This window comes from Cervus canadensis, chromosome 2 (genome assembly GCF_019320065.1).
Source record: "Cervus canadensis isolate Bull #8, Minnesota chromosome 2, ASM1932006v1, whole genome shotgun sequence".
Taxonomy (NCBI): Eukaryota; Metazoa; Chordata; class Mammalia; order Artiodactyla; family Cervidae; genus Cervus; species Cervus canadensis.
Genome location: NC_057387.1, coordinates 73,012,192 through 73,036,502, shown reverse-complemented (window position 1 = coordinate 73,036,502; position 24,311 = coordinate 73,012,192). Strand labels below are relative to the sequence as shown.

At 43.0% G+C, this 24,311-nt stretch overlaps 1 protein-coding gene across 1 annotated transcript in view; it reads right to left on the bottom strand.

The window, feature by feature from the left end:
* Positions 1-599: 599 nt before the first annotated feature.
* The window catches only part of WLS (Wnt ligand secretion mediator), a 115,188-nt gene continuing 91,476 nt past the window's right edge, over positions 600-24,311 (bottom strand). The window contains exons 10-12 of the mRNA XM_043461007.1: positions 19,262-19,345; positions 12,479-12,632; positions 600-1,544 (exon numbers count right to left, since the gene is read on the bottom strand). Of these exons, the coding sequence (XP_043316942.1) occupies positions 1,435-1,544; positions 12,479-12,632; positions 19,262-19,345 (348 nt within the window). The 3' untranslated portion in view covers positions 600-1,434. The remainder of the gene's footprint in view (positions 1,545-12,478; positions 12,633-19,261; positions 19,346-24,311) is intronic.

Sequence of the window (24,311 nt, the reverse complement as noted above, 5' to 3'; positions counted from 1 at the left end):
CCAGGCATCAATGTCTGAAAAACAGGACACTCATGAAATTGTCTTTAGACTCCAGAAGAACATATTTACACAGTTTTAGAGTTTAAAATGCATTTCCATACACATTAACTGATCTAATTTGCACTGCCAACCCGTGAGCAGTTAAAAATTCATGAATGGCAGTTTGTACGTGAGGGAACAGCCAGGTCAGGTGGCTTTAACAAGGTCACGCTATGTAATAAATGTCAGACTTCTGCTAGAAAACGCTGCCTTCTAACCTCCCACCCACTATTCCTTCTCTGCTGTACTACACTGCCTTTCCAATGGCAGAGTTAAAGTACAATGAAACAGTCTATTTGGGGAATTGGGCGTAGTAGAGGAGTCATAGTCTACTTCTAAATCATTTAACTTCCCCCACACACACACTTTTTGCCACACATGCCATCCAGTACAGAATATGTTACCCTATTTCCAGAAATATATACTGCCCCCAAAACTTTGATGGCAAAATATTTTAATTTTTCATAAAGCTATTTCCCCCCACCCCATAGACACAACTCAAAAAAAGAATCTGCATGCATGTGTTCCGGCTGAGCAGGAGGACGAGGTGTGCATATACATACATGCATATACATAAAGGTTTATTTAAATGATCAGATCTACACTTTTGGAGGCTGTTTGAAGCATCTTATCAAAAGAAAACACATTTTAAGCAAGAGGTTAAAAAAGTTTTTTAGACCCAAAGGCCATTTAATACAATAAATCCTACTTGGATAGTTTAGCAAACATTTTTTTAAAAACCCACATCCAACAGACTGGTTAGTATTGGATACACAGATTTGGTTTCAAAGCTGAAATGCCCCTGATGTAATAGATCTTCTCATGAAATTCAGTTATTTTAGATTATGCCTTAAAAAATAGGGACACATATCGATTGACAAATTAAATATTAACTCGATAGGCTACCTGGTGATATAAATAGGGAAACAAGTGGTCATGGATTAGGAGTGAGAAGACTATGACACCAGCCCATCTTGGACTGCAAAGAATGTTAAATTCTATCCTAGAACCTAAAACAAGAAAAAAAAAGTCAAATATTCCACTCCATATAGACCCCATCTGGCCCAAACCATCCCCCAAGGAGTGCACCCCCAACACATGAGGTTTACTAACCACCTGCTACAGATGTTACTATGTCACTAATCAACAATGATCACAGAAAATGTGTCATACCAGAGGTTTTGTTATCATACACAACACATTAGTGGCTGCAGGAGTCTTCCTCCGAGAACTACTTGTCGGAAGGCAAGCTGACAAATGTCCACACCATTGGTCCAAGAAACCACAGCTAAGAGACAGAGCATTCGTTGGCATGTGGAGCTCTCTGGCATGCTCCCCGTTCCAGTAAAAACAGCTGGGATGTGGCGGACAGTCCCAGTCGGGGGCTGCATCCTCCTACTCCTGGGCCTCCTTGCGGGTCAACTTGTAGATCTCAGTGGGCCCGTCCACGTGAGTGATAGTGGTGGTGAGCTGGAGTTCTTCCGCACTGTGCACCCCCAGATCACCTGAAACAGGGATTTTGCTGTTAGACGTGATCAAGGAGGAAGGAGAAAGCAGGGATTCGCCTCACTAACAGCTGTCCAACCAGACCTCTTTCGCATTCTGAGCTTAGAGAGAAAACTATGGCACAGACGCCTAAAACTGGGGCTGACTCCCACCCTTTGCACTCAGACTTGACAGTAGTTTCTTAACATTTTTGTCTTCCAAAAAAGATTTTAATAACAGATGAGTCAGCTTAAGGCTTATATTATTCATAGTAATTATTCACATTTAATGAGAGCTTACTTTGTGCCTACCGCTATTCTCAACACTTTATACATGATCGCTGTCAAATGCTTCATGCTGTTTCTGTGTCTGTTGAGATGATCATGCGGTTTTGCCCTCTGAGGCAGGCACTCTGGTCTTGCCAGCTTTACAGGTGAGGAAGCAGGGAGGGAGGCCAGGAAGAGGTGCAGACACATGATGGAGACAGGAAGGAAGGTCTGATTCCAAGACCACACACACATTTGCTGTGAATAATTTACGAAGCAGCTATGCCATGTGAAGGCCAAGAAAACCTGCCTATATTTACCAAAAGATTGGATGGTACTACATGTAATGCCTTTAGGAATAATTAGGGCGTTTCTCCACCAAGAAAAATAGTACCAGAAATGTGCTCTGAATTTTCTGTTACCTACAGGATTCTACACAACACCAGTGTTTTGGAATCATCACCAGTGAACACAGGTATTCCTCTGCTAAAATGGCATAACGTGGCCTCTTCTCAACTATCAGGAGAAAAATAAGTTTCTATGTTAAACCCTTAAAGTCTGCTACCTGCCAAAGGACATTTAAGTGAATAATATATAATTACACACATGCTTAGTTGCTTCAGTCATGTCTGACTCTCTGCAACACCATGGACTGTAGTCCGCCAGGCTCCTCTGTCCATGGGATTTCCCAGGCAAGAATACTGGAGTGGGTTGTCATTTCCTTTTCCGTGAATATATAACTGGCAAAGGGAAAACGAAAAACAACCACACCCAATGCTTCTCAGTTAGGCTGTGTATGGGGTGCATGTATGTAGTCATATTTGCAGAGAGGGGGACTGCAGAACAAAAGGTTATGGTTGTATCTGGGATTTTTATACTTACACATGTACACATATGATTTCATAGTTTTGGGGATCAAAATTTTTCCTAGTTCAAAGCACGGAATTAAATACACAAGCTCTGTTTTCTACTGGGATTCCATACCTTTACTTAGAAGAAAGCTCTAGCCTGACCTTCAGGACTAACATCTTGTCACTAGTTTAGTACCTGCTGCGCATCCATGAATCTGAAGGCCTTAGGAACCCAGGGACCACCCCACTCACTGGCCCTGCAGGCTGCCTGACTGGTGCCCTTCATGCATGCCACATGGTGTTAGGTTTTCACTGTAGACCCTCAGAGGCTGTGGAACTACATCAGTCGTATGAAGTGCTGGCATGGCGGCTCTCTACCAGGGGAATCCTTCGTCCTAGAAGGAGGGTCATTAGTGTTGCAGAGACTGCTAATGGCAATCTGGGGCTGTACTAGCAAGTAGCCCACCACCTTCCTCTTTAGTATGGTGATGAGTATCCCCTCCTGTTATGTGGGAGACCAGGGTTCGATTCCCTTGATGGGGAGGCAACATGCCCTTTTGGGCTTCCCTGATAGCTCAGCTGGTAAAGAATCTGCCTGCAATGCTAGATACCCCGGTTTGATTCATGGGTCAGGAAGTTCTCCTGCAGAAGGGATAGGCTACTCACTTCAGTATTCATGGGCTTCCCTGGTGGCTCAGATGGTAAAGAATCTGCCTTCAATGCGGGAGACCTGGGTTCGATCCCTGGGTTGGGATGATCCCCTGGAGGAGGACATAGCAACCCACTCTAGTATTCTTGCCTGGAGAATCCCAATGGACAGAGGAACCTGGTGGGCTACAGGCCACGGGGTTGCAGAGTCGGACATGACTGACTTAGCACAGCACAGCAAGTATCCCATCAAAGGACAGGGGGTGGAACAGGTACCAAAGGGGTGTCAATCCAGCCTCCAACACTCCTGGCCCTTGGCACAGCACTAATAGGTGGAAAGTCTGCCTAAAGGCTTTACATAGAGTTGCCTGGAGCCACACAGAACCTTTCCTAGGTCACTAACTTGCTTTCTCACTGCTGCAACTTCTGGCTCACTCCTCATTCAAGAACAGGCATAAGCCTCGAATTTCTTGCTCAAAGCTAGTTCTGGATTTGCATATCTAGCTGAGCCACCAAAACTTCAAAGCAGATTCCATGATCTGCATGTCTGAAAGTCATCAAAATTTCAAAGAGAGTCCTGACCACCCCAGTAGACCCATTAGCAGCTCCAAGTGTTTACCTAAGAAATCCCTTTCATTGAAGACTTCTTGGAAATAGACATAGAGTGTAATTTCTACTTCAGTTTTGAACTGAAGGTGCCAAGTATTTAAGCTAAAAATGTGATTCCAATTAGCAGGTCCTAGAAAATCTGTCTAACACTACAGATCACATCACATGAAGGAACAGACAAAATTACTTTTTTTTAATTTTAACAGATATTGTCCTGTGTCTGACTCTATTCTAAACATTTTACAAATATTAATGCATTTAATCCTCATTACCAACCCTTTGATAGAGGTACTATTTCATCATCCTCATTCTTTTGAAGAAGAAACTGAGGCAGAGAGAGGTCAAGTAACTTTCCCGAAGCCCAAGTTGATAACAGGATTTGGGGTTGAAACTGGAACAATGAGGCTCCAGAATCCAGGCTCCTCAACCTTATGCTATGCTGACTCTGAAATATTCAAGTTTCCAACTGCCATTGAGACTTCGGGTGAAGTATGAGTCCCCATGCAATGCATTACCATCATAAATATACACATACAACAACTTGGATGAATTGTTCAGCATATTAATTTTGCTTTTGCATCTGATGAAAGAGAATTTATAGCACACAACATCAGTGCGTTGATAGTAAAGAGAGCTATTATTTATGAGTATTTACCGTATACACGATTAGGGGCTTAGCATGCCCAGTATTTCCTACTAAGATGTGAAGACACCAAGGCTCAAATAGGCAATGAATTTCTATAATGTGACCAGGCTTGCTCCCGGCAGAGCTGGAATGAGAGCCCAGATCAATGGGATTCTGGCTAGCAAAATCTATGATGCATGCGTGGTTTCACTGTACCATGAAGGCCAACATTTTCCCCTTAGGGAATGGATGGGAATATGGCAGTGACATAGTAGGAGTGGGGATCCCATCAAACCCCCTCTTCTGCCAAGGTCTCACTCCATCTGTTACCCTCCCTCTCTCAGCTTCTGCTGCTCAGCACACAAACATGCTTGAAGTCTTTTCCTTTCCAAGACAAAAAAACAAGCCCTTCCAAAAATGTGATATGTTGCTTATTAGGGAGGAAGGGCAGAATAAATGGAAAAGAATAAATTATGAAAGGAAAAGAAAAGAATTCTTTAGTTTGCAGTAAGTCTCTTTCCCTAGTTATGATGTCAATTCATCTCAGCTAATAAAGAATAAGATGAAGGCTTATTTCTCACTATTGTGAAATGAGACCAATCTCTGGCATTGAATGTAATCTCAAAGGACTATCAGTGGATCCATATCACATCCATGGATATGCAGCTGCTGCTGGATTTTAACTGCCTGGAATGCATACTGGGGATGTAGAAAGCTACACAAAATGCACTCTAATGATACAATAATGAGCACAGCTTCCTAAGATAGGCAGCATTCTAATGACAATCATTTGTATATCTCTGGATACTTTAGTCAAAAGAAGGGGAACTTCTAATTGAATTTCAAGGCTGTTTCACAAATTTGGGAGAGAGCCACAGTTTTCAAACATTAATAAGGGCTACCTAATTCTGTCCTCACAAACACTAGGATAAATTAACACCTCATTATCCAGATGTGGAAGCCAGACAACTCTTACACTATGAGTTCATATTTATTTCTTGAGGTCACAGTATATATTGGAGCCAGGATTCCAAACCATCTGTGTCCTTTTGGAAACTTTATGTTCTTTCTATAACACCCCTGCTTTTTTTGTGGAATTTTTTCTCACAACAAACCTCCTCCTATTCACCTACAAAGCTAAGCTCAAATGATAATGATGTCCCTGGTTCACTGTAAAATGAAAAAAATCAAGGCGCGAGTAATGTTTGTAAAGTGAAATTATTTCCATATCAAGGACTGTTGTTTACTCTTAAGATTACATCCTTTTGGCATTTTGGGTGTTAACAAAGTAGTGAATGGTGGGTTTTCTAAATCTTTAAAAAAACTTTTTTTATCTTTTTTTTTTAAAGAATGTAAGTCACCAGGACAGTATCTGGTGTATAGTTAAGTGATCATTAAAATACCCACCAAGACGTCCTAGCACGGGCTGGCCCAGCTGCTGCCTGCTCTGCATGGCTTCTAGTCCCACACCCCAGCACTGGTGTTCCCTACCAGGGTTCAGAGACAAACACGCAGCTAGAAAACAGGTGTGCTTTGGGATGACTCAGCCTTTGTGATCCCTTCTGGGCAATAAGGCAGAGTGAGATCTTGGTGAGACAGCGTTCAGGAAACCCTGGGTCCAGCCATCTCTCCATTCCTTTCAACCATCAAGACAGTTTGTAACAGGCTTGAAGTATGCCATTTCCTGTCTCCAGACACTCAGCGCCAGGCCTCTCTAAGAATACAATAAAGCCTAGACATTTTGCGTGAAATCTTAGCATGACGGCCTGAATCATATGCCATCCCTAGTCATTTGCTGAAGTCCTATTTCCCAGTACCTCAGGATGTCAGTGTTTAGACACAGGGTCTTTAAGGAGGTGACTAGTTTAAAATGAAGTTGCTGGGGTGAACCCTAATCCAACATAACCATAATGCTATGGTTTTTCCAAGTAGTCATGTACAGATGTGAGAGTTGGACCATAAAGAAGGCTGAGCATCCAAGAGAATTGATGCTTTCGAACTGTGGTACTGGAGAAGACTCCTGGGAGTCCCTTGGACAGCAAGGTGATCAAATCAGTTAATCCAAAAGGAAATCAACCCTGAATTGGAAGGAGCGATGCTGAAGCTGAAGCTCCAACACTTTGTTACCTGATGTGAAGAGCCGACTCATTGGTAAAGACCCTGATGATGGCAAAGATTGAGGGCAGGAAGAGAAGGAGGCGACAAAGGATGAGATGGTGGGATGGCATCATTGTCAACGGACATGAGTTTGAGCAAACTCTAGGAGATGGTGAAGGACAGGGAAGCCTGGCGTGCTGTAGTCCAAGGGGTCACAGAGTCGAACACAACTTAGCAACTGAACAACTTCTCATGAGAAAAAGAAATTAGGATACAGACACACACGGGGGGAGACCATGTGAAGACACAGGATGTCAAGCCCCACTTCAGAATCTGAGTCCAGTCCAGGGGGTAAGGCTCAGGCCACCACTGCTCACAGACATCAAGGGGAAGCCAGGGAAACCATGGGTGGGTGCATGGTATCTAACATACAAGCAGGGGAAAGATCACAATAAAAAGCAGCCACTGTTTAAGCCTCACGACTCAAACCAAACATTTACTGAGGCAACAGAGTCCAAAGCCACCTCTCCTGTGAAGCAAGCAGCTGGAGACCTCAGGGGCCTCCAGAAGCTAAGCTGACACCAAGCAGAGGCTCCGAAGACATGGGGCCCGGGCTTGCTGCTGTGGCTTCCAAAAGAAAGAGTGTGTCAGACAGAAGCCACCCAGTACTAATAGAAATAGAAAGGAGCCTGTCGGCAATTAGTGTCTCCTGTTCCCTCTGTCATCCAGTCAGGAATTCCATTTCTTACTTTTTCTCTAAAACCTGACAAGAATTTTGAAGACAAAATAACACAAAAATGAAACCTAGTATCGAGAATTGTCTGACTTCCTAAGCGGCTCCAACTTTTTTCTCTACATGAACTGGTGGCTGAGGGAATCTGGTCACTGTGTCCTGTGTGCAGGGCATCGATGTCACACCCCTGGGGTATGAAGCCTTCTCTCTGGGCTAAGGGTTACTACCAGCCTGTGCTGGAGTTCGTTTCTGCCTGGGAAGACTTAGGAATGAGTCACAGAGTGGTTATGGAAACAGGTGAAAGGAAGAGCAGGCTTCTCAGGTGGCGCTAGTGGTAAAGAACTTGCCTGCCATGCAGGAGATGTAAGAGATGTGGGTTTGATCCCTGGGTTGGGAAGATCCCCTGGAGGGGGCATAGCAACCCACTCCAGTATTCCTGCCTTAGAAATCCCATGGACAGAGAAGCCTGGTGGGATGCAGTCCAGTGGGTTGCAAAGGCTCAGACACGACAGAAGCAGCTTAGCATGCACGCATGCAAAAGGAAGAGCTTTAATGAAAACCTAGGAGCAGCAAGGCAGAAAATGTGAATGGTCCTTAAAAGAGAATCTAAAGTATCTTTCCTAAATTAAAAAAAAAAAAGTGTATTATGTTGACTGCATATATTTATATATGCATACTCATACAGACAAAATGATTTGTCTGTAAACAACGAACACATTGATTGTCTCACATATATAGACTGAACTGAATATGTTCATTGTACCAACACTGTAGCTACAGTGGATCCACCGGCAGTTCGGAACCCAGAACACCACACCCCTGCGGCACCAATCAGCTGCTGACACATGAAAACATTCTGGCTCGGACACTTTGGCTGGAGCTGTCCTGCCACGTCCCGTGTTTCAAGAGGCAGAGGAGGAAGTCTCGTCTCCCAGACCAGGCTACTAGCTCTGTGAGAGCAAGGGCTGTGTCTTTATCGCTCATCCTCTCAAACTCCACACAGTGCTAAGCACTGTGGCACCCACAGCTTCATTTCTAAGGGTCGCTTTCCAAGCCACACAATAAAGAGAAACAGAATTATGTGAGAGAAAATGTTCTTTGGAAACCGACCCTTTCTCAAACCTGCTTCCCACTTCGTTTCTCTCCGCCATTCCTGGACGGAATGGGAGAAGCAAAAATCCAAGCTCTCTACTTTCACTTTCTTCCTACCCACTCCCCCTCCATGTATACATACTTCTCGGCATCTCTCTCCATCTCCCAAACAAAATGCGTCTTAATATCTCTTTCTCTTTCCTTAGACTCCCTGGCTTCCGCTGCATCAGAAACTGCTTACCAAGTTCCTGGAAATGAGCTTTTTTCCAGCGGTCCACCCAGGATCCATCTCACGAAGGCAAGAAGAACAACACACCTGGGACTCATTCTCCATAGCAAGAAATCCGAATTCTTGGCTCTGGACCTTAAAAGCTAGAGCAGGGAGGGAGTCCAAGCCATTTAAAAATAAAAACTTTCCACAAGAAAGGAAAAGAAGGCTGGGGGGAGGAGGAGGAGCGCCATCCAGAGACTCAGAGAATTTAAAAATACAGCGTATCCCTCTGAGAGTTCATTTTCTAGGTTTCCACGTACTATTCCAAATTAGCTCTTTCCAAGGAGCTTCAAAATCTTGGTAAACGCTCCATAATTCCTGTGATACAGTGTGTGGTCTGGCAGCAGATGAGGAGATGAAAAGAGAGCAGAGAAGGAAAGTGATCAGAGAGCCCAATTTGGAAGAGCCCTTTCTAGACACAGCACTGCCCAGGGAAGCGAGAAGCAGAAAGTCACCAGGGGCTCGCTGACTGCTGCAGTCACAGCGGGTCGTGTCATCACCGCAGAGATGCCGAATTGTGTGCCTACTGTGTTTATGATCAGAACAGGGTCCCCAAAGAGTCTGCCACCAGATTGCTTGAATGATTTTCCACCAGGGCCCTACTGGCATGTTGGGCAGGACCACTCTTTGCAATAAGGGACTGTTTTCCTCAATGTTGGACATAGAGCGCCCCTAGAATGTGGCCACTCCATGCAGGCAGCACATCCCGGTCGCAAACGACAATCCAGAACAACCATGTCTATTTCCGAATACCTCTTGGCATGGGACTTGGGGAATATGACCTCCTGTGGAGAATTACTTCTGCGCTTTCTGTGAAATTGCAGATCCGTGTGTTGTGTGGTCTTCAACAGCAACAAATCTACTGGGGAACAAATCGAGTACTTTCCTCAACTGCAAGGTTTGAAGCCGAGGAGGGTGGCTGCTGTCCTGGGTGAGAAGTCATGGGAGCCGCCTAGCACCTGGCCCACAGGTCAAGCATCCGGTGTCACCGGGTCGAAGGCAGTCATCCTGCCCCTGTAGGCTTGGCCGCAGCTCTGGCCTCGCATGTGCCTGAAAGTGCTGGGCTTGGGTGAATTCTTGCCAGTGTTTGGAAAACCCTTACATGTGACAGAATCACCCCCTGGATAGCCCCTTCCCTGATAACAGGCAGGAAAACAATCATAGAACTTTATGGTCCCAGCAGACTTTAAGAGATCATGTACAGGTGGGAACAGTGGTACCCAGGGAGGGCAAGCTGTTTGACAAGTCACACAACAAAAACAAGCAGAACAGTTTACATCTAAAACCTGCTGCAGCACACCCGTAACTTTTACCCACAGGATTATCATTCCAACATCCTGGGGACGTCTAGCTACTGCTATAGGTGGTATTTCCCTGGAAGGTGGGAACTCCACCTACTAGGTTCCTGCTTAATATTCTCAAGTCAAGGACAACTCCATATGGTTTCTGTCACAGTCCAACAGGATGGTCATGAAATGAGATCAAGATTTTTGTTAACAAGTCCAGAACTTCTTCCTCTGGCATTTTAGAAGGCCATGGAGAGAGACCTGTGGTGCTAGAGAAGACTCTTGAGAGTCCCTTGGACAGCAAGGAGATCAAACCAATCAATCCTAAAAGAAATCAACCCTGAATATTTATTGGAAGGACTGATGTTGAAGCTGCAATACTTTGGCCACCTGATGCAAAGAGCTGACTCATTGGAAAAGACCCTGATGCTGGGAAAGAGTGAAAGCAAAAGAAGAAAGGGGTGGCAGAGGATAAGATGGTTAGAAAGCATCACTGACTCAATGGACATAATTTGAGCAAACTCTGGGAGATACATGGGGACAGAGGAACCTGGCATGCTGCAGTCCATAGGGTCACAAAAGGTCAGACACGACTTAGCGACTGAACAACAACATCAGAGAGATCACATGCTCCCAACCACCATGCATGTGTAAAATGCAGAGTCCTAGCAGGAGAAAGGAAGCCAAAGCCTACCCAGCTCACATGCTTTCTAGAAGGGAAGTCAATCAAACCAAGAGTTGGCAGGTGGATAGGTGAGCCAAAGGTCTTTACTCTTGCCCAGGACCTATAGCCAGAGATACTGAGTATGACAGGAAGTCATGGAGTAGGAAGAAAGAGAACCCTGGTGTCTAGGATGCTTTTGTACAAAGAGTCAGGTATAGTACTGCAGACAGTGGGTGAGACCATTCCATTACCCTTGACCCGCAGCACAGATGCCCTCCTCTCCCTGCCCTCTCTCTCACGTCATCACGGCCCTGTCTCAAGATCACTGGCCCATCTGTGAAATAAGAAAGCTAATCTAGAACTCTTATTTCTAAAGCATTAATGCAGGACTTCCCTGGTGGTCCAATGGTTGAGAATCCTCCTGCCAATGCAGGGGACATGAGCTTGTTCTTTGGAACATCAAAAAGATAGCCTGGAAAAAGGGTTGCAAGGTCAAATGACTTAAGAACTTGGAAATGCTGTTACTCCCACCCATTTTAAAAGACTTACAGTACAAATTAATGTGCTAAAGGCATTAATATATCCTACAGAAAATCACATTAATGCTGATTAAAAACCCAATGATTCTCAAACTTATTTGACCACTAAAACCTACCAGCATCCCATGGAAACAATATTCTATTGAATATAATTTGCCACATGCCAACTGGAGTGATCAGAAGGAAACATTTTGAATAGACCCAAAAGATGAATAGGATTTTGTCAGGCCCAGATGGAGGTGGGATATGTCTGGGGAATAGGCATATGGCCAGGGCTTTAGTGGCTCAGACAGTCAAGAATCCGTCTGCCAATGCAGGAGATCCAGGTTCAATCTCTGGGTTGGGAAGATCCCCTGGAGAAGGGAATGGCAACCCACTCCAGTATTCTTGACTAGAGAATTCCATGGACAGAGGAGCCTGGCAGGCTGTATAGTCCATAGGTTCACAAAGAGATGGACATGCCTGAGCAACTAACACCTTCACTTCAGGGTAAAGCAGGTATGGAGAAAGAGACAAAAGAATAAAGGTGGAGCCAAACAATGTAGGCTTAAGTATGCAAAGAGGAAGGAGCCATCAGATGCGTTGCTTACCAGGCCAGCTCTTTCATGCTACTAGCACTGGCCCAGGCAGTAATGTTCATTTCCCTCTGCCATGGCTGGAAGAGAAGTCCCAGGGCAAGTCCCTCCCTTCTCTTGGGTCTCAGTTTCCTTGTCTGTAGAACCGCTAGACTAAGCTCTCCAAGGCTCCTTGCAGCATCAGCGCCACAGACAGCCCATACTAGCACTTAAGAGGAGGAAGGCGATGGGGACAGGAGCACGGCCATTGGTTTGGACAAGTCAACAGGCTTATAGGAGAACGAGCAGGGAAAAAAATGAAGCCAGCTCCACTTCAACTCAGGGCCCAATCCCCATCCACCCAATATCTCAGATTGTGGTTCTCAAACTAGAACAATATATTTGGCATACTTTCCAACAGTCATTTTGCTCTAAAAATTGAGGAAAGCAAATTTAATTTTTGTACTAAGACTGGGAGATATTGTAAACTAGCATGTAATATTCCCAATGCATTTTAAATATTTAAAAAAATGAGGATTCATAGAAATATCAGTCCCATATTGGCTTTTTGTCTTATGGCCTCAGAGTCCCTAGAGGTACTTGTTCACACTTGGAGAAAACATTTGACTAGGGAACCCAGAGCCTTTGCTGCCTAAGTCTTGAAGAGTCAGAAGCCTACTTATCCTGAATAAAGCTATGCCAAAGAGACTGGAACTCACCATTGGATTGGTCTTCCCCATAGTTCTTATGGGATGGTGCGTACAAGAACATCAAAGCAAAGACATACAGGTTCCACATGCCATAGATGCCTGTGAAAAAGGCACTGTTCACTTGGACCGTGACGCCGCCCCACTTCCAATGGCCTTCAGTCACCTGTGGGAAAAAGGGGTGACATTCAATTGGACCCAACAAGAAACAACTCCAACATAACAATCAACTAATACAAACACCAAGTCTCTCCCATATATGGAAAAGTGAAGGGCCATGTAAGAGTCCATTTTTTTTTTAAAGGTTTTCTTTTTAAATTTTTTTGGCTGTGGTTGGTCTTCATTGCTACACATGGGCTTTCTCTAGTTGCAGTGAGTGGAGGCTAATCTTTGTTGTAGTGTGCACGCTTCTCATTGTGGTGGCTTCTCTTGTTGCAGAGCACAGGTTCTAGACACAGGGGCTTCAGCAGTTGTAGCACATGGGCTCATTAGTTGCGGCACATGGGCTTGATAGCACCAGCTCAGTAGTTGTGGTACATGGACTTGGTTGCTCTGCAGCAGGTGGAATCTTCCCAGACCAGGGACTGAATCAGTGTCCCTTACATTGCAAAGTGGATTCTTAACCACTGGCCTACCAAGAAAGCCCCAAGATTCCATTTTTCAATCTGAATCATACTAGGAGGAATTAAGGTTAGCTGAGGGTTTTCTATGTCAGGCACAAAGTCAGTGGTTCTCATCTTGTCTGCACATCAGCATCACCTGGAGAGTATTTCTTCCTAAAACAGTAGTACATTGTTACACTTAATTTAATGAACCTGCATTTGAGTCTAACACTTCTCCACAGTTATAGTTCCTCCCTGGCTATCCACCTTCCACCTTCTGCAAGGTGGATGTAAACACCTTGCAGGCAAGACCAGTTCTGGTTTGTTTTCTGCCATATCTTCAGGACCTGATGTACCACAGAATTGATTAAATAAACAAATGGTCCTTGGGCTGAGTAGTTTTCCTGGGTGGGGCAGTGTAGCAAAGCAGAAAGACACAGGCTTGAAGTCAGAAACCTGGCTTCAAATCCAGGCTCTCCCACTCCCTTTCTGTTTAACGTAAGAAAAGTAAGATTAAGACTCTAAGCTTCAGTTTTCTTAGGTACAAAACAAAAACTTGCAGGGTTAACCACTAAGGAGAATTAAGTAAAAATATTTTTAGGAATTTCCTGGCTCATAGAAAACATTCCATAAATCTTATTTTATAATGTTACGTATATAAGCCACTCATGAAGGTAATTATGAAGGTTTCATATGCTTTACAATTTGGCAAGAATGTTTTGAGGCTGGTTTTGTCTATGTTAGTAACATGGTAATTGTTTTAAGGGCTATCTGATATGACTTATGGATTGCACTAAGACCTGTCAGGAAAACTGTGGTGCAGAGGAACTAAAAATTTGTGCTGGCTCTGAGATCAATGAAATGATTTGACTACCTCTGCCTGCTACAGGAAATCTTGAAAGTGAAAGTAAAAGTCACTCAGTCATGTCCGACTCTTTGCGACCCCATGAACTATACAGTCCATGGAATTCTCCAGGCCAGAATACTGGACTGGGTAGCTTTTCCCTTTTCCAGGGGATCTTCCCAACCCAGGGATCGAACCAGGGTCTTCTGCATTGCAGGTGGATTCTTTACCAGCTGAGCTACAAGGAAGGCCAAAGGAAACCTTAAATGGGAATAAAAGAAAGTGCTAGACAGCTGTTTCTGTGATAGCTTAATGAGGCTGGCTTATATAATGCATCTCTAGGAGCCCCTCCTTCTAGGAGCTAAAGTATAAGATGGCAAGCCATCTCTAAATATTAATGACTTATACAAGCAGGTTGCTTTCACCTCCTGTTTATGAGGCTGTGGGTCTATATTCATTTGGTACCCTCTGTATAATCCACGACTCACAGGGCCCCCAGGAAGAATAAAGATATAAGGACAGGTATTTCCTTCTGAAAGGCCTAGAGTGTCAGTTAACCAGGTTAATGAATTATAGACTTATCACTTATTTACTTTTAGTTTGACCTTGGTCATACATAATTTTTCATTCTTGTGATTCATAAACAAACCACCATCACTAAGCTATTTCCTTTGGGAAATAATTCGCTATATCACATGCTCAGGGAAGTGTTAGCAAAAAAGGATTTCATCAGTGATTTTAGAATAATGCACCAGCATTCAAGCTATTCAGGACTGCTTCTTAGAAACATCACCAAATGTCACTCTTCTTACTTTAAAGTACAGTACTTCCATGTATATGGAAGATCTCATTTAGTCTTAATAACAGCTCTATGAGATAGGCAGGAAACATCTCAACTCATGGGTAAACTGTGACACAGAGTGTATCTTGCCCAAGACTATTCAGCTAGAAAGTTGTGGCTCTGACCCACCAAAGAAGGTGGGTGTTCCTAACTACTTTACAACAAAAGAGTAGGAATATTATCTTAAATAGGATGAGTCTCTCACTTAGACAGACTAAGAGGCAACTATTATGTCAGGTCAAATTTCCTTTGAAATTCACTTAATTGGACATTATGCATGTATTTATACAGTATATATAGAGAGAATATTATGCATTATATATATACTATATAGTTTGTGTATTCAAATCTGTATAAAAATATGTATGCACTGTATATCTCAGACATAGTAATGTTTGGTATATAACTACATATACATGCAAAATACAATTTTACAGTAGAACCACTGAAATGAAATGCTTATGAGGGACACACTGGAGCCAAGACTGGCTGAAGAAACAGTAGATTCATGGCCCCTGCTCATGCCTGCTTCAGGACACGTGCACTTGTTTAGAATGGAGTTGCAGAATTACCCATACTCTTTCATTTGTAATCTCTAAATGCGTTATTTCCTGCTGAGGGCAAAGAGTTGAATTTGCATAAATGGACTGTATACATAACGTCACTCTACTGTTGGGAGACGCCATTGTGCTTTCCTCTCTCCTCTCTCAATTATTCATGCTTGAGACATCCTGAGCTCTGAGTACATTCCCACCAATACGTACCACAGTGAGCAGCCTCAACAGAGCAGGCCTTGTTGAGTCCAAACCTTATGAATGCCAAGGCAAAGAGGTGACAGTCACGCCCTTTAAACTTTCAGAGAGAAAAATCAGGTAGCCCCAACCACAAAAAGAAAAAAGAAAAGAATCTCCCCTCTACCTAAAGTCTTATTTCTAAAAGTCCCCGTTTTTCCTGATTTCACATTTGAACAATTTACTTTTGTGTGAAACCACCCAATTATACTCCTGTAGCCAAGTGAAGGTCAAATCCCTTTACACCCAGTAGTCTTGACAACCAGCATTCCACTTCACAACAAGATTTCCAGATCCCAGACACAAGCTCTCTAACTGGAAACATTTCCTCTATAAGTAACAGAATGAAGTGATGACATGCCCACCCCCACCCAAGAGAAAAAAAAAGCTGCGGACTGGCTCTCTGGAGTCTGCTGCATATGACTTGACCTGAATGTCAGGTACCTGGAGTCCCCTTCGTGAAGGTCAGTGACCTTCTCTCCTGCATTGCACTTCTGTTCCCTACTGCCTGCCACCTCTAAACGGAACGCCTCTTTCTTTTCCAGAGTGAAGGGGCTAAAATACCAGACTGTGATGTGCCATCGCCTGGTTGCTATGACTGAGGCCATTAAAATGGCAGGCATTAAAAGACTGCACCTCAGTACCCAGCTACAAAGCCTCAAGGTCACTGCATTCCACAGCTTCCATCAGCCTTTCATTCCTGGCCTCAGAGCTTCAATATCCTGGCGAGATCCCCTCGCATTATATTTCATGGGGCTTAAATGCAAGCTCTCCCAGCAAGTCTGAGAGTATAATGGGAGTTTTTAATACATTTCCTTTTACCTAAGGCTGGGATCTATTTCAAAAAGTTACCCAATAGGTTTCCTTTCAGGTGAGCTCATTGCTGAGACATTCCAAAATGACATTAAAAAATAAATCCTCTGATGACTATATTAATACAGTACCTGGGACACTGAGAGTTATGCCTGAAAACGTCTTAGATATCTAAAAATAAACCTTAAAAAAAAAAAAAAAACCCAGCAGGAGGACTGTAAGGAGCTAATGGAATCCAAAAGACCTCATTGCTACCCTCTTAGAGTTGAAATCCACTCCAGGCTGACTGTTGACTGTCGCAGCAGATATAAAAGGCCAGCCACAGGCTGGAGCCCTGTTAGAAAATACTAGGGCAGTAGAATAGCAATCTTTTTCTAAAAGCCACAAAGTCTGCAACTTGGAAGACTGGCCTCCTTTGCTTCAAAAAGGTGCACTAATTAAATATGTACAAGATAAATTTGGGCAACACATAGCCACCTGAAACACCAGCACAAAGTCCCTCCTGACTTCAGGTGGGACGGACTCTGCAGAAAGTAAGTGGGATGGGGTGGGGCTGTGGGGGATGACTTCAGCTTTCGAAAGTTGCAGAGAGACTTCCCTGGCAGTCCAGTGGTTAAGACTCTGCCCTTCCACTACAGGGAGCATGGGTTCAATCCCTGGCTGGGAAGCTAAGGTCCTGCATGCCACAAAACACAGCCAAAAATAAATAAGTAAGAAAATTAAGTGGTAGAAACATGTGCTGGGAGCAAAAGTGCCCTTTCTTTTTGTCTCCCTGAGAACGTATCTTGGTAATACCTTTTAATCCTCAGCTACCTTCCTCAAGTTTCTGTTTCTCCAAGAGTGCGTCCTGCTCTCTCAGCCTTGCAGAACTGGCTGTATTATGTGTCACAGTGCATTACTGAGGGACTGGAGGACGAGAAAGCTTTTTGGTCACATGAGGGAATCAACCAAGGGGTAAGTCTGGCCTCAGACACCCTTATTGGAGCCTCAACTGGTTGAATAAAAAACTCATTCAGAATTTGAAATATTTTTACCACATTTGGAGCGGGGAGTGAAGTTTCCAAGGTTTTATAAACAAACAGTCTGATACAAACACAGAGCTGTTATAGGTCAAAGCAAAGGTGGTGAACAGGACTTCTTAAGATATGTATGCGTATTTATTTTTTTCTACTCACTCCAGCCTTCAGCAGCACTAGCTCTGCCCGGCGGACGGAGCCAACAGGGCTCTAGGGCTTAGAGGCACCCTTGAGTATCCTTGGATAGAATTCAAGGGGCCCATGAACTAGAGTGAGAAAAAATTATGTATTTATTCTCACCAGCCTCTAACTGAAAGGCTAGCTTTCTTTCCATTGTGAATGTAAAAAATAAATTCCCATTATTTATCTAGTTTTAGCACCACCTGCAATTTTGTCTCCAATAGAAATCATGTTTTCATATCAATTATACTACAGATCTGAAATATCTGTAAAAGTATAATTGCAAATATGTACCATCTATCTATATGATTCCCTTTTAAATCCAAGTATTCTGTTCACTTAAAAACACACAAAGAAGAGGCTTTTGGTTGTTTAGAAGGCCAGGGCCTTCACCCAAGTTTGCCTAAAGGGTCCAGAACACACAAAAAGCTTAGGAGCCTCTCTCCTAAAAGGAAGCTTGCTAGCTGAATGGGGCACGTCTTGTCGTAAGGCTCTACCTGCACTACTAACATTCTCAATTTTAACCAAATATAGAGATGACAGAGCAGTTGGCAAAGAAAATCTGAAAGATTAGATTCTGGTCCCTAACTTACTAGACGTCCTTTGACACAACATTCACCCTTGTTGCCATTCATAAGAGGACAGCTATTCATGCTCATGGTGTGCCAGGCAGTCCACAAAGCCCTTAATAAGCATTACTTCAGATGATCCTTACAGCCACCTACTTCAGGTGGTACTATTGTTACCTCTATTTTATGGATAAGAAAATTAATCTTTGGAAGTGTTAAGTAATCCATTCACAGCTCACCCAATGGAAGACAGCATAAATGGGGAATGTCTCTAAGGCCATTAAATTTCATATTCTAGCAAACTGGGATATCCTACTTACCCATAAGACTTCTGCGAAGCTCAAAAGAATGATAGATACGTAAAGTTCCCTGGTGGCTCAGATGGTAAAGAATCTGCCTGAATTTGGGAGACCTGGGTTCAGTCCTTGGGTTGGGAAGATCCCTGGAGGAGGGCTTGGCAACCTACTCCAGTATTCTTGCCTGGAGAATCCCTATGGACCGAGGAGCCTGGTGGGCTACAGTCCATGGGGTTGCAAAGAGTTGGACACAACTGAGTGACTAAACACAGTACATGATTTAAACAGTACTTTCCACTTTCTAAAACAAGTTACCGGTATTTAAAAATCATTATCATGACTGAGATTTTCAAGTATAGCAAAATTTTGAGTTTTGGAAATAACTAGCAAAAGGATAAAGCTCTATCAAGGGGACTTTTGAAATATATTTCATGTTGTAAGCAGCAACATAATTATTCTAAAGAATGGCTGATGGACTGTAAAAGGATCTATGTTAATGCTAGATAAGGATCAAATCAAATTAATACTAGCTCATTGGTATTCTGCTACGGAGCTTGAAAAGTTATTCTCTTAAGTGAATGAAACAAGTGCCCTTCAATCTAGCTGCAGGCTTTTAATTTATTTACTTTTTCCTCCTATGAGGCTGCACTGAAAGGAAAATTCAGTCTACCTCTGGAAAAGTGATAACAAGTCCCAGATCAGAGCAGCCTAAAATAAATAGCTTGATGAGCTGCCCAGCATAACAGCTGCTTCATTCCGTTCACAGTAGCTCTACAGAATTTCCTCTAAAGTAGAGGCACCTTTTCAGGACATTCTCATCCTGACCTCTTTGGGTCCACTTACCTGACTAACAATGAAGAAGATGACAGTCATGGCAGCACAGGCCAAGGTGATGAGCATGAGGAACTTGAACCTGAAAATTAGCCCCTATTAGGAAAGAAAGAATAGTTTAACACTCTACCACCAATCCTTTTCTCAAAATATAAACCTATTCAAAGCTAATTTTAAAGAAATCTGTAAAGCCAATCCCTAAGAGTGACAGTAAAATAATTTCACATAGTAACATTTCTCTTGCAGAGGTGAATGTGGCTGAAAATTTTATTGGGCCAAATATTTCCTAGCTTCTTATCTCTCATGAAACAGTGATACCAGAGCCTGGGAAATGACATTCACAGCACATCACAAGGCTGCTAATTTCCCTGCTAAGCTGGTTATGCTTCTCTGCAAGGGTTCAAAGTTACCAAATCCAAGTTTTCTGTGGTTGTAATAAAATTCTGCTCCAGTGAACAAAAAGAAATGTGCATATTAATCAACATGAAGTGGATTTGGTTGCATTTTCTCATGTGTCATTCCAGTTTGAGACACGGGCAAAGCTTCAGAAAATACCCCCGCTTTCCTGAGAGGAGGACTGAGGAAACCTGTGTTTCAGGGAGAGAGGCCTCTTATTCAGGGTCTCTTATTTCTGCTGTCTATGAAAACCCTGTAGTTCTGCAGTTTCTGTTTCTCTTTACACAAAGGAATGAGGCCCATGCCTCCAAGGAAGTGGCATGAGCCCAAGGGATCCTTGAAAAATTAAGAATGTGTTGCCTGCATCAGAGATGTCAGTCTGTCGAGTGTGTCTCTTGAATAGGGGGCATGATCTGTAAACAGAGATCACCGAACTCTATGTGAGCACCTGCTGGATATTTTAGGGAAAAGTTGGCTAACTGAAGTCTGGAAGTTGGCTAACTGAAATCAGATCACCTGGACTGAATCCTACTCTAAAGACTGATTCTCAGCAAGAGAATTTTAAATAAAGCCTCACTCCAAGCTAAATCCCAATTCTACTATAGTCAGGTCTCCTATCTAGTTCGCACCCACATTCCATTCCAAAGCTGAAGAACCTGCTGAACAAGTTTACTCTTTATTGAGGATAGAAAGACATTTATACCACAGAAAACTCTAAGACCTAGATAAGCCAGAAAGCCAGATGCCTCTCAGAGCAGGATTTAGCCTCTTATTTTGCCCAGAGAGCCTATAACACATGAGAATCTCTGTGTATTTGAAATAGAGGCTTCCATATCCCCCACATCTCCAGGCATAGTGGGGTGTTTGTGTGTGTTCTTATCAAGCAGGGGCCAGTGAGCACCAGTTCCTCAATGAGCCCAGAGATGTGCTGCTCCTGGTGAATCTGAGGTTCTTGCTTCGTCACAAAAGAATTCAGACAAGTGATAGATAAGAAGTGAACTTATTTAGAGAGAAATATTCCACAGGCTGAGTATGGGCTATCTCAGAAAGTGAGAAAAACTTGGGAGAAACACACTCCATAGAGTGTGCTCCATCTCATAAGGCTTGAGAGCCCCCAAATAGGGCATGGTTAGCTTTTATGGGCTGAGTAATTTCATAAGCTGATGAGTGGGAGAATTATTCCAATTATTTTGGGGAAAGGGTGGAGATTTCCAGGAATTGGGCTACCGCCCACTTTTCGGTCTCTTATGGTTAGCCTCAGAACTGTCCTGGTTCTAGTGGATGTATTACTTAATGTGCTAATGTATTACAATGAGCACATAATGAGGCTCAAGGTCTACTGGTCTTGGACACTGTTACCTCTAAGTTCTTGTCATGTTCTATGGCCATATCATTCCTTTAAAGGTTGTGCCCTGTCCTCTTCCCTTCTGTTTCATTCCCCTCTCAGTAGTTTTACACTCATATTCTTATGGGAAACAGAGGGGCAACTGCCTTCTGCTTCAAGGCTGAGTAGGGGTGTTGACCCTGCCTGTCGGGGAGTAAAAATCTCTGGGTGCCTGATCTAGGGGCTGCAGGAGCAGGATAGAGTCTTGTTTTAAATTGGTGTGGGCTGGAATCCTCATGTAGCCATCATCTTGATGTGGAACTGTTGTAACAGCTTCCATAGATTTTATATGAATCTCCTTGATGATGAAGCACTTTTTATAATAGCAACAGAATACAAAAATATCTATAAATCATAGAAGACTTAGAAACACAAGGTTAAACATCTGATTACAGTTTAATCAATAAAGAAATTTGGTTACAGTAACCAGAATTACAAATGATTACATTTAAATTAACATACTAAATAATCCTAGTCAAATATTTTTCTTTGAGATACCTCAGGGACCCTCTAAAGTATCCCAAAGTTAGCTGGAAATCAAAAGAACTTTAATTAAAATTCAATATTTGGGAAGCTTGTCAAAAAGTTTTAAAACACTTGATCAACTAGGATCTAAGTCACTGTGAGACAATATTTGTACCTTAAACAAAATGAAAATAAAAGATTTTAAAGGCAAAGAAATTTTAAATCTGTTATCATAGGCAATTCAACATTTTAAGAAAACTTGTCCTTTTAACAAAGAGAAAGCCCAAATTCAGGTTCTGCACCAACTTACTTTTAAAATTAATTTACTCAATTACATGTATTCCAAACTTAGTCAATTCTGACCATGCAATTTCCCTTTCCTCAGGGTCCAGTTTCCACAAACCCTCCATCACTGTCTGTATCCATCACTTTATTTTTTTCTATCCAGAAACAACTGGAAGACAGACTTACTTTCTTTTCCCTTAATAAAATGCAATCCCACTGCTCATAACTTTTTTTACTGAAAACACACAACCCACTTTCCTTAAAAGCTTTTTTTCATATCGAGTTAATTTTCTTGTTGACAAATTTGTAAAAGACAGAATGAGGTCTTCTTTGACCTCTAATAAATCTAGGTACAATAAAGGTATTATATTTAACGTTGATGACACTAAAGACATGTTTGTATCAATCAAATCAACAAGTTTAGGCACCTCCAATCCCAGATATCTGTTTAGTACTGAATATCTCACAGATGACATGAACCTGAACTTCGTTCTGACCAGTTTTCTATTTCTGAGTGTTTGTATTACCATAAGCACTTAATTTCCTTTTGGCAATACCATACATCTACAACACAGATACATACAAACATGCAAACACAGAGACCTCATAATTCCCATTTCAAAATTTCAGCCCTGAGTCGGTTACAAAAATGTAAAACACATCAGTTGCAAGGGGTTGGATTCAAACTGGGCTCCTGGCAGTTGGAACAAATCAAGGTCACTTATCTAGACAGCTTTCTTACTGGTGTTTACAGAAAAGATACTTAGGATTTCCATTTATCTTTGACCAGTCAAGTTCTAAATTACCTTACCCCTTTTTTTTTTTTTTTTTTTTAAAGAAGATGGCAGAGATAAGGGTTCCTGAAGAAGACCAGGTAGGATTTGATGTATTACAGGGAGATTGGCATGGCACCAAAAGCCTGTATTTAATGAATTTTTAGATTAGGGGTTGGAGGCCTCATCAAACCTCTGATTTTATGTGGTATTGCTGCCTAGAAGGGTAGTGATTAGTTTCCTTTGAGGTGATTTTTATAGGAGTGGCAAATTTTGCCTTCCCTGGGGTTTCCTATGGATCTATAAGTTTTTCAGATTCTGAGGGAATATTTTGGATTGGATCATCCATGTCTTATATAATACACAGTCCAGTCAAAAAAATCCTTCACTTTGGTCTTCAGAGAAAGTAAGCGTTGCCCCCAAAGCTAAGAGAAAATCACTTCCCAATAATGGGTTAGGGATATTCAGGCATGACAAGAAACTTGACAGTTGTAAGAGTCAGGTACAAGTGAAAAGGCTGGTAAAATGTTTTAGTTTTGGCTTTCCTTCTGCAACAGAGCAGGTTTCAGGGGCAAGGGACCCAGTGTCAGAAGTCTGGACAGAGTCAGTGCTTCCCACGTCCACTAGGAATTGGACAAGCTTACCTGCTACATCAGTGGTCACCTATAGTACCTCCCATGTGACGATGACTGTCTTCTCGGAACCCTTGGGAGGTCCCAGATCCTGTCAATCAACCACTGCCATGACTAGCATGGGGGAATTTCCTTACTTCCTTCAGAGCTGGGGGCAATCCCCTCCTCCAGTGACCCATCTTCTTACAAACTGGGCATGGCAGCTAGGATGGAGGCTGGGACATGTTTTCACAGCATTCCTTGCTTTAGTGTTTAGGGTTCCCACAGTTAACACATACTTCCTTTCCTGGTGGGAGTCTTCTGGGGGTACTTCTGGGGTAACCAGGAGGGGAGTTAGGTCTTGTCATGACAGCTGCCAAAAGCCTGGCTTGCTGTCCTTCCTTAAGTCATGCTGTTTCTTCTTTTCCTCCTCAGCATGCTCCCTATTGTTAAAAACACGGAAGGCTGGGTCTATAAGAAGATTGACAGGGGTCTGGGGCCCTATGGCAAGTTTCTGAAGCTTTTGACAGATGTCAGGGGCTGACTGACTAATGAAGTGGGTTGCAAATAATCAAATCTGAAATTGGGCTGGATTTTCATCTTGGGCTTGGGTGATCTCTTTAACCTTACCACAGTTCACAGGTTTAATTATGCATCATTTCATCCCTTTAATGAGGCAAAGGATCCCTACCAGCAAAACCATGCTGGCCTGGCTGATAGTCCCAACTGGGATCCATTAGAGGCACATCCAACAGGGCATCGATGTGGCTGGGCAATGTGTAACTCATCAGCATATTTTTGAGCCTGTGCCCCAATGCCGGCCTTTTCCTCACTGATGCAGCAGTGGGAAAGGATAAAATTTACATCCTTCCAGATAAGGTCAGAGGAAAGAGTCAGTGCCTGGAATTCTTCAGTGAACCAGCTAGTCCTCTGAGAGTCTGCCTAAGCAGGTGAGGCATTAAGGTCAGACAAGGAAAAAGGGGTGTGGACTCTGGTAATTCCCTGAGACGCACCTACTATTTTCTGAAGGGGGCAAGGAGGCTCTGGCTGCATTTCAGGTGTGGAAGGGCAAAGACGCTTAACAGGCGGGGGAGAGGCTGAAGATGATGGAAGAGCGCTGGGACTTGGGTCTTCTCTCTGGGGCTCCT